General features: G+C 42.1%; 1 protein-coding gene across 1 annotated transcript; it reads right to left on the bottom strand.

Annotated features, from left to right (window-relative positions):
• Nucleotides 1–153: 153 nt before the first annotated feature.
• LOC130551034 (spatacsin-like) lies at nt 154–11,131 on the bottom strand (the record flags this gene model as incomplete). The annotated part of the gene is made up of 24 exons (XM_057328576.1): nt 154–261; nt 987–1,120; nt 1,212–1,349; nt 1,426–1,630; nt 1,992–2,137; nt 2,768–3,314; nt 3,642–3,791; nt 3,947–4,161; nt 4,240–4,408; nt 5,108–5,215; nt 5,286–5,486; nt 5,557–5,814; nt 5,886–6,045; nt 7,289–7,397; nt 7,503–7,711; nt 7,796–7,961; nt 8,123–8,189; nt 9,385–9,549; nt 9,632–9,777; nt 9,882–9,988; nt 10,097–10,306; nt 10,391–10,601; nt 10,711–10,886; nt 10,970–11,131. Coding segments are annotated over 24 exons (4,267 nt in total), but the record flags the coding sequence as incomplete, so codon positions are not given.
• Nucleotides 11,132–11,339: the final 208 nt, after the last annotated feature.

The following is an 11,339-nucleotide window of genomic DNA, read 5'->3' on the forward strand; positions in this document are numbered from 1 at the left end:
CACACACACACACACACACACACACACACACACACACACACACACACACACACACACACACACACACACACACACACACACACACACACACAACGTTACTTCAGGATGTGACATCACACGTCATTTACTTTCTCAAGATCATTTAAATCTCACCGATTCCACTTTCTTCCTCAGCAGCATCTCAAACCGATGGTTCTGATGCAACAGGTCAAAGATATACGTCATGTCATTGTACCTGCCGATACCTGTGAGCAGACGCACCTGTGGAGACGGATGAAAACATCTACATAAACCCTAAAGATAAGCAAGGTTATTTAAACTATTAAAACACTTCTGGTCATTAAAATCAAATAAAATATAAGCCTAAATAGTATTAGAAAATTTTAACTAAATGAAAAACAGAAACGTCCCCTCTGCAATAAACTGAAAGTTTAAGAGGCACAAAAAATATGAACTGAAAACAAATAAACTAAACTAAACCCTGGATTATATAAATGAAAATCATAAAGCAATATAAAAAAATAAAAAGACAAAAATCTCATGACAAAATAGCTGAAAATTAAAATAAAATTAATATAAAAACAAAAAAATATAAAATTAAATTAAAATATGACAAAAGCACAAAACAAAATTGCTTAAAATTTAAATACAATGAATATAAAAACTAAACAAATAAATAAAACTAAAACTGAAGAAAAATTCAGCAATATAAAAACAAACAAATAAGTCCAATACAATATTGCTAAAGAATAAATAAATAAAATGAACATGAAAATTAAAATGAGAATATAAAATAAAGCCAATTTAAAATATAAATGAAACTTAAATACAACTAAAAACAGAACTTCAATAACTCTGCAATAAAAACGATTAAACTATAAAGTTTCTCACAATTTCTCAAGAAAGCGAGATTTGGGCTTGTATTAGTCTGCCATAAAGTATTTATTACCAGATGATGTGATGATTTGAGATGTGATCTTACTGACCAGCAGTCCGTATCCTTCGCCGTGAGCCAGGTGTGTGTGACTCAGGTGTCTGGCAGCCTGCAGGACCCTCACGATACCCTCCATGTTACAGGTGAGACTGAAGCAATCGTGAGCTAAAATCAAGATCTCTACAGCTGCAGAGACGCATGATCAAATCAAACACCGCGTTTGTGCCAGTCAATGAACACACTAGAGGATTATGGGTAACCGTGTGTGTGCACTCACTGCAGCTGAGCTCTGACAGAGGAACGGTGGAGATGATCTCCAGCAGTTTGCTTCCCACCAGGTTTGGATCTCCACACAGTTTGGCGAGTTGAATGAACTCCTCCCTGCTGTCCACCGGCCCGTACATGAGACGCTCTCCTAAAGACTTCATTTTAATAACACCTTATGATACAGTACATAACGGCGATGAACCTTCAGGTAACCAACGGATCACCTGTTTGACCCTCGTGAGATGAGCTGAGCAGACCGTCCACCACAGCTGAAGATATGAGCTGAGCCACGGCATCGGAGCGCAGGCCCTGAACACTGATGAACGCTTGAGCTTTCTTACAGCGATCCGACTGCTGAGACAGAAGAACCTTCCGCAGAACCGCCTCGGGTTCTTCAGACGAGATCTCTGCGTATGTGCACTGCAGCTCCTGACCGAGAGAGACGTTTTGTCTGGTGTTACTTGAAAAAAGATGCTTCTTAAAGTGAGAAAAATATTACTGCTCTTTCATAGCTCAGGGGAGTTTTTACTGAAGCGTCAACTTCGTCTCAGATGTTTCTCCATGTAGATGTAAGTGATATTGAGACCTTCGATAATATCGACTTTTGATTGCAGACGAGACAAGTCTGAGCTCAGTTTGACACATTGTTGACATCTCTTCTCTCAATCTCGAATGACAGACACATTCATTTTTTTCAGGAGAAATATCTGAGACGCAAACACATTTCCATTTGCTCTCATTGATAAAATAATTGAGATCTTATAGAGATCTCATCTGAGCTGACGTGTACCTTTGAAAGCTCGTAGAGGCTGAGAACCTGTTTGCAGTAACTCTTGCCGTGACAGCACTGATCCACCAGCTGCTTGAGTTGAACCAAGACGGCATCTTCAGGAGATGAAACCACCACAAATGACGACAGACTGCTCGTACTGGGAGCTAAAAACAAAAGAAACTCCAGAAAATAAGCAAATATAGTTCAATCTTAAATGCCTGAAGATATAAAAGAAAAACTTACATTAATAATAAAACAAATCCCAACCTTGAGATGCGAATTCTGGAAACACGTTTTGTATTAAGATGTAACGATTCACTCAGCGCACGATCTGATTCACGCTACTGATCTCACGATACGATTTATTTTTACAAAATTACTTGAGACAATAAAAGGACCGTTGTTCATTTCTTATTTATTTCTCCAATGCTGCACATTTCTTTGTAAATTAAAACAATATTGTATGTCAAATAACAAAATTAAACTGCAATTTTAAAACATTTAAAAATTCCAAATAAAAAAAAGGAATAATACAAAAGTCTAAGACTTTATCTGTGCTTTTCTTGCATTTTTTACATTTAAGAAATATCCGCATATCTACGTTTTCCAAGTCTGTCGTAAACACAGCGGCCCCTGCTGTTCAAATCATGTATTGCGATTCAAATGATCAAATCAACCGGCTTGAATCGTCACATATTATAATCGATATTCAATGAATCGTTACATCCCGAATTAAGACTGCACCCCATTTTTATTTCAAAAATGAAAACAGAAGGCAGACAATCGTCTCTCACATGATGGCAAACTGCGTCTAGATTCTCCATCCGGACTGTGAAGCTCCGGCAGTCCCGGCTGCAGCTCTCCACACGCCAACCCACGACACCTCAGAACCAGCCACATGTCTCTGTGAAACGAGCCGAAGTATCGACACACTCGACTCGCTTCGTTCACGCTCCCTTCGTTCAGCAGCTGGCCAACGAGAGCGCTCAGAGCTTTACGGTCTTGTTCGGACAGCGCGCAGTCGTCTTCGCTCGCCGGAAGACCCTCCAGACTCAGATGCGCCTGGTCGTTTACGACGGCCATTTTGGAAAAGGAAAACTCTTTCAGGAGGTTTTCGAAGGAATCTTCCGAGAGCGCGGAGGGAGCGAACAAACTCTCTCGTTCCAGAGCCGTGCGGAGGACCAGCCATCGGATGCGATATTCCCACTGTCGTTTCTCCAGCTGTGCCAGACGCAGGACGGGCAGCGGAGACTCACGGCATGACAGCCAATGACCCGCCAGGCCCAGCAGAAGACAGCGTTCTTGAAGCTGAATGACCTCTGAATCCGACTGCAAGGGCTCCTAATGAGAAATAACAGCGTAAGCTTGCAAACCCCAAAAGGGACGGGTCACCGAAATTAGAGACCTCGGTTTGAACAAGCCTTAAAGGGACAGTTCACCCAAAAATGGAAATTCAGTCATCATTTATTCACCCTCAAGTGGTTGTAAATCTGTATGCTGTGAAACGCAACAGAAGATATTTTGAGAAATGTCCCCGTGGTTTTGTGTCCATACAATGGAAGTCATTGACATGAGTGAATGAGTAAAAGAATGTTCAATTTTTGAGTAACCCATCCCTTTCACAGGACATATTTGACCAGAATAAAACATTATAACATGAATCTTCACCTCAGCCTGAGACAGAAAGAACTGGCAGGCCGTCTCAGGGTCGACACAATCCGTCTTCAGCTGATGATGACACTTCCTCCAGAACCCCAGACGGGTTTCCTGTCTGTCCCACTGACGCTTGGCTTTGAGAGCGGACAGATCTCGCAAGAGCTTTGAGACGGACACAAAACATCTCAATCATTTATTTTCTCTTGGATTTCTATGATCTCTAGAATGAAACTACTGGATCGTTTCAACATTAGGCGGATTTTGAAACTGTACCTTTAAGACTTTTAGATGGTCTATGTTAGGATTAACTGACAAACCTCATTTATAATCAGGCAGTCGACGGGCAGCTCGGCCAACTGCGCAACTTTCCTGGCCTGCGTGAAGAGTCCCGTGTCCTGCAGCTGTTCCAGCATCTTCCTGCACTCCCCCTGCAGAGCGGAGGTGGAATAATCCTCCAGGAGACACGGAGACAGCGGGACGGGCGTATCTGAGAGCACCTGACTCAACTGACTGAGCTTCTTAAAGTCTGGACCTGAACAAACAAGACGAGAGGAAATGAAGTCAAACAGTTTATGAAGGGAAAGTGGTTTTAGCGAGACGTGTCAGTCACCGTTAGATTTGAGAAGACGCTCCATGTCCACCAGCAGCTGAAGAAGACGTCTGAGCTCGTATTGAGTTCTGCTCTGCTTCAGGAGAACCAACAGAAGAACCGACGCTTGAGACTCCACCCACTGGACCGGCAGAACGTCACAGCTCAACACGACACTGCTGCTCCGCAACTGAGACAGAGAGAATTTATCTTCCAACATATGTACATAAAATTATATTAATCTTCATTTCTATGTTTATATATTTCCATATATTAATAATTCACTTAGCAGTTCATACATTAAAAAAAAGATTTTTTTAATATTATATTTTAATTGAATTATTATCTTAATTAAACAATTATATTACTATATTGCTATTATTTTATTTTAAAATAAATTAAAATAATTTAATTAATACATCAATCTACTGTATTTTATTTTATTTAAAAAATATTTATTTTTTATTAAATTTTAATTAATATATATTATTATCTTCAATTTAATTAGTATATTTTAATTTGATTTGATTTAATTTAATACATCGATCTACTGTAAAATTGTTATTTTATTTTATTTAAAAAGTTAAATTAAATTATTCTCTTAATTAAATAATTATATTATTATCTTCAATTTAATTAGTATCTTTTAGTTGAATTAGTATCTTTTAATTTAATTACATTTTTTCTGTTTGTACATATTTGCACTTTTTGTATGCAACCTAGCTGCAAATGCTTTGGGAATACATTTTTTAATGCCAATAAAGCACAATTAAAATGAAAAATTCATCTCACAGCTTTTCTCTTTTTACAGTAAATGAACAGGGTCACAGTACTCATTTTTTCAGCCTGTAATGTAATCATTTATTTTTTAAGAATAACAAAATCTTACGTTCAGCAGACATTTCTGGAAATGTAGGAGTTTGTCTTTGCCTCTCTGATAATCTTTGTAGTCGTAACAGAGTTCATACATGTTCAACATGTAAATCAGTGGAGACTCCTGTCACAAAAAAGACCCTTTTAATATATGTCAAACAACAACAATTATCATTGATATGGTCTCGTCCTACCCTCTGAAAGAGCTGGAATCCACGAATCAGAGGCCTGATCTTGCTCCTGTGGAGGAGGGTCTTCCATAAGATGGAGAGGTCATGGAGGTTCCACACGTGATGACTGGGGTTCTCGTCGATGTGAGCGGTGGCCTCCTCGGAGATCTCGTCCTCTACGGACGTCAGTATCCAAACGCAGAGACACTGAAGCAGTTCTGCGCCCTGTCCAAATACATAACCGTTATTAAACCGGCCCGATGTCTGAATTACTTCTTCAGCGATCGCCACGAACCTGATGGCAGGCGGCGAGTACGGAGAGCGCAGGACTGTGATGACGGACGGATTCAGACAGCAGATATCTCCAGGGACTGGCTTTCTCTTGACTCTTCAGCAGAACCTGAAACAGTTCTCCAGAAGCTTCTGGGTTGTCATCTCTGACCGTCCCCTGCTCCTCCAAACCCGTGTGAGGGCTTATGGCCGGGAGGTCTTGAAACGCCAAAGAGATGTGAGCCTGAAGAGCCGGACTGAAACCGGCAGCCAGAGATCTCACCTGCGCAAAACAAAGAGTTGAATGCAATGCATAGATAATCCATCGGAAGAATAATCTGTAAACGCACGCACCTGTTGGGGAGGATAACTGTGTAACTGTACAAACAACAGAAAGTTGATCCACTGTCCATCACACGCGCAGTCCTGCGGGTAGGCGGAGCTTAGAGGCAGGGCGTGGAGTTGACAGAACTTCACAGGAAGAGCCCAATCCTGCGCCGCCTCGTATGATGACCTGACATGCACAAACAATAAACAAATGTAGTAAACAAATGCAAAATATTCTGCATTTAAAATATTGTGTTCCACACGCTAAACATAACCTTGTGTTTAGAGCTGGACGATATATCGCATATTAGAAATGTAGGTAACACTTTACAATAAGGTGCTATTAGTTAACATTAGTTAATGCATTAGCCAACATTAGCTAACAATGAACAATTTAATTTGTTATCGTTTATTAATCCTTGTCAATGTTAGTTCATGTCAACACAGTTATTTATGTGAGTTCATGGTGCGTTAACTAATGTTAACAGTGACAACGTTTGATTTTAATAATGTATTAGTAAATGCTGAAATTAACATGAATTAATATTAATAAATGCTTTAGAAGTATTGTTCCTTGTTAGTTTATGTTTGCTAATGCATAAACTAATTGCTAACAAATAGCACCTTATTGTAAAGTGTTACCGAAATTAAAATAACATTATAGAATATTGTTGAAAATGAAGATCAATGTGGCAAAGATAGCACAAAAGGGCAATTTCGCTCTATTTTTGTCTCACAAGTAACACGAAAGTGTAACGCAACATTATCAAATTGACGACAGAAAATGAGGTGTGGGGAAAAAAAAATGTGCGTATGAATATGAAAAATCTACGCAATTATTAGTGAATAAGAACCACTGTTTTTCATCATTCTAGATCAAACGCAAAAAGAAGCAGATTTGTCTTATTATCAAAATTTGTCCACGTGAACCGCGAAGTTGCGAACGTTTTTACTTCCGCATTTTGACGGATTTCAGAGTGAAATGTAATTTCGAATGAGAAAAATAGTGGGTGTGGCTTTCGTCTTTTTCTGCGATTTGATTGGATGTCTAAAAACACCCCTTGCGTTTTAAAATGGAACTGGGAGCAGACTGACAGTTGAAGGGGAGGAGTTAACGGATGCTCCGCCCAAGCCGTCAAACATACGTTATTTAAGATGGATCGTCATGACAGGAAGGAAGTGCATTTTCACATTTTAACTAAACATTACGAGGACACAGGAATTTTTAAAAGAGAACGACCCACATTGATAAACTATTTACAATAAACGCTGCGATATTTCATGAAAAAATAGACATTGTCATTGTTTATTTCACTGGGACTTTAAGTACAGTATATCACCCAGCCCTACTTGTATCCAACAACAACCTCTAAAAAGATTTTCAAACAGTTTATACACAATAGATTTCAAACTGAAGGCCAAACACTGACCGACCGACGCCTTTCGTCTCCAGAGCATCTCTGACTGCCTCCTCCAGGTGGACCAAGAGCTCCTGAGCCGTGTGTTTCTCATCGGACACCAGCTTACCGGCCTTTTCAACTAAAGAGGAAAAAAAACAGACAGATGAAATCCCCGACAAGAACTGTGAAATGAATCCTAATAGCGTCCTCAAAACAAACACAAAAGTAAGATGTTATCTCTTACCGAGCATCTGTCTGAACGAGGCTTCGGCTCCATCCTCATAGTTCCGGCTCCAGAGTTTGAGGATGAGGTTGAGCGCTTTCAGATCCACCCTCAGTTTGAGACTACACACGCCTAGCAGCTCGCAGAAACACACACACGCCGCCGTCACGGAGGCGGAGCTGAAGTTCAACAGAGCTAAAGAGAAGACCTGCTCCACGGCTTGAGATAACCTGAGGAGACGGACGAATCAGGAGCTGAGATTTTAAAACTGGATTTATAATGTTTATGTCTGTGTGTGTGTGTGTTTTACTCACCGTGACTTTACGTTACTGCAGTTCACCAGATGTTGTGTGAGGAAAACCCCGTAGGCGAACGCCGGGCGCCTGTGGCTCAGGTAATACAGATAGTCCAGGTTCTCAATGAGGGAGTGTCTGCTGACCAGATGAGGGCTGGAGAAATGAGGCGGCTCGGAGGATGTTTCTGGAAAATAGTAGTTCAACCACAAATGGGTCCACAATCGATGGCATCTGAACATATGCTGATACACCAGCCCGACTTCAGGACAATTGGCCAGAAAAAGGTTTCATCTGTGACACGTTCTCCACAGTGTTGTGCAAATTTCGTGATGTGTAAATACCCACCGGTGCCGCCCGCGACGTTCCCCGCCTGCCAACTGAAGAGTCTGGAAGGATCCAATGGCTGCAAAGACTGAACACACACAAAAAACACACAGAGCTCAAATGAAATTCTGTATCTCGGACGGTGGGTGGTCAGTCGTTTTCTATTTCCCAGAAAAACCCATTAAAATCTGCACAGTCCAGCAATTTCTTTGGACTTTCTTTTGGCAAAAGTTTCTTTCTCAAGGGATTGTGAGGTTCTGCTACGGTTGGGTTTTATCAACACGAACCGCTCTTCACTCCTATTCATCGTTATAAGTTACGTGTTTACTGCTGGTGACTTTGCAGTCAGTTTTCGGTGCTTTAGCGTCACCGCGTGGCCCGTTTGTGTAACAGCAGCGGCTCCTGGCACGTGATGTAAAGTGCAGATTTCATTGGTCGATCGTTTATCGCCGTGCGAAGGCGGTGAAATTCATCACACTGGACAAAAATTCGTAGTGCGAATAACGCATGCAGTATGAATGACTTCATGGAAATCTATTGTTTTTGTTGTAGCGCGTTACCGTGACAAACATATCCGAATATTCGTGGGTCTTTAAACTATACTATAGACGGTTTCAGCAGCAACAACATAAACAAAGGTTTTGGAGAAAGACACATACCTGCATGAGGTGATAGAGGGATATATCACAGGAGGACGCCCCGCGGGGACCGATCTGGGGGAAAAGAGCCGTTTTGAGTTTCGGATACGCACCCAGAGCCATTCTNGGTGGGTGGTCAGTCGTTTTCTATTTCCCAGAAAAACCCATTAAAATCTGCACAGTCCAGCAATTTCTTTGGACTTTCTTTTGGCAAAAGTTTCTTTCTCAAGGGATTGTGAGGTTCTGCTACGGTTGGGTTTTATCAACACGAACCGCTCTTCACTCCTATTCATCGTTATAAGTTACGTGTTTACTGCTGGTGACTTTGCAGTCAGTTTTCGGTGCTTTAGCGTCACCGCGTGGCCCGTTTGTGTAACAGCAGCGGCTCCTGGCACGTGATGTAAAGTGCAGATTTCATTGGTCGATCGTTTATCGCCGTGCGAAGGCGGTGAAATTCATCACACTGGACAAAAATTCGTAGTGCGAATAACGCAAGCAGTATGAATGACTTCATGGAAATCTATTGTTTTTGTTGTAGCGCGTTACCGTGACAAACATATCCGAATATTCGTGGGTCTTTAAACTATACTATAGACGGTTTCAGCAGCAACAACATAAACAAAGGTTTTGGAGAAAGACACATACCTGCATGAGGTGATAGAGGGATATATCACAGGAGGACGCCCCGCGGGGACCGATCTGGGGGAAAAGAGCCGTTTTGAGTTTCGGATACGCACCCAGAGCCATTCTCAACAGCTGAGGGTCCACACGACTCAAAGGGTCCTGACCTCTCTCTCCCTCTCGCATCGCCTGCAGGACACATGATCTTCATTTTAATTTAAAATAAAATGAAATTATGTTTGAAACTGAAATTGAAGGTTTGGATTGTGACCTGGTCAATGCCGCCCGGTCTGAACATGATTGTAGAGAGGGCGAGCAGACTGTGACCCTCCAGTAACATGCTGCTAATGCTCGCCTGACTGCCGGGCAACAGAACCTGAGCTCCAGTCAGACTCGCCTGGAACACCCGCTCCGGATCTGAACACAAACATGAGCAGATATCAGTGAAGATACTGACCTGAAAACCTTCAAATACACAGATCCGTCTTAATCTCATGTTCAACAAAGCAAAACGATCTCACCTTTGAGGTCTCTGGGGATTCTCTGTAACTTCAGCATCATTTCAAACCAGGGGAAACTTTCAAACAAGTTCCTGTCGTCCAGACCAGGACAATTCCCGGGAGTTAACCTGACGAGAAGAGAGAGACGCATCACTCAAGTATGCCTCCTTGGGTGGATGATATTTGTGCGCATGGATGTTTTTACTCTTTTGATAATGCGTTAATGCGTGTGTCACCTGTAGTGCTCCAGGTACGTGTAGAGCAGATACTGCAGACTGTTCTCCAGACAGTGCAGAATGAAGCGCTGGTGAAACTCTTGCCCCTGTGAAGAGAGGAATTGTGGGACGGGGGGACCGCTCCCATCCCGCATCACTCCTCCAGCTTGACCCAGTCGCCATAGCAACTGCTCAAAGTCATCCATCTCCGACTGGACAAACAGCCCCTGCCTAAAACCAAATGGGAAGAAAACTCATACGAGTTGTTTTAATCGTGTGAGGCATTTGAAAAGTGATCGGGTGAACGGTTCTCACGGAGCGAGCAGGTCCAGGATTTGATTGCGCATGTATTCTCCGCAGTGGCTGTAGCTGTTGATGATGTGTGGTGTCAGCGCAGGCCAGCGGGGGGCAGCGGTGGTCTCCGTATCTCTCGCAGTCATACTGCAGACCCATGCGGTGACTCGACCCCAATCGTGAAGAAAGGTGAGATACGACCAGAGCGTGACGGCATCACATGAACCAAGAGCTAAAATAAAAACAAGAACATGGATGAAAGCACCATCTCCAAATGAAGGATAAAGGAGGTCACAGAATACAAAGAACATTTCAATATTCTGATATAAAGTCACACTGACTGGAGTCCTGCAGTCTGGACAGAAGAACTGAACTCTGTGCGTCTGTGTCCCAGCATCTGATCCAGTCCAGACGCACACAATCCAGTAAGGACCTGGAGGAGGACCGCGCTGGGTCTTGTACGATCTCCTCCAGAAGTCTTCTGCTCTCTGGATCCGACCGGGTCATCTGCAGAACCCTGGACAGAAAACACAACGAAACATGATTGATGTCAACCTGTGATTTATAATGAAATGAGTGAAAAATGGTTTGTGACATCACCTGCTGGAGTCCAAAGGGTTCGAGCATCTTGTCGCGGGCGTCGAGCACAAAGTCTCGATGGTTTTAATGAACTCAACCTGCTTCACCTCCCCAGGTGACAGGTAACTCTGCCTCTGAAGCTCTTCAACCTGAGATAAACAACCCAAACATCTGCTACTGTAACTGTGTATTAAACGACAATATTTCTTTTAAAGGGACACTTCACCCAAAAATGACAATTCTGTCATCATTTACTCACCCCCAGGTTGTTCAAAATCTGAACACATAGAAAGATATTTGGAAGAATGCTTACAGTTGTTGGACACCCTTGACTACCATATAGGTCAAATGTATTTGTTCTGTTGAACACAAAAGAAGATATTTTGAAGAA

Source organism: Triplophysa rosa, unplaced genomic scaffold (assembly GCF_024868665.1).
Source record: "Triplophysa rosa unplaced genomic scaffold, Trosa_1v2 scaffold555, whole genome shotgun sequence".
Classification (NCBI taxonomy): domain Eukaryota; kingdom Metazoa; phylum Chordata; class Actinopteri; order Cypriniformes; family Nemacheilidae; genus Triplophysa; species Triplophysa rosa.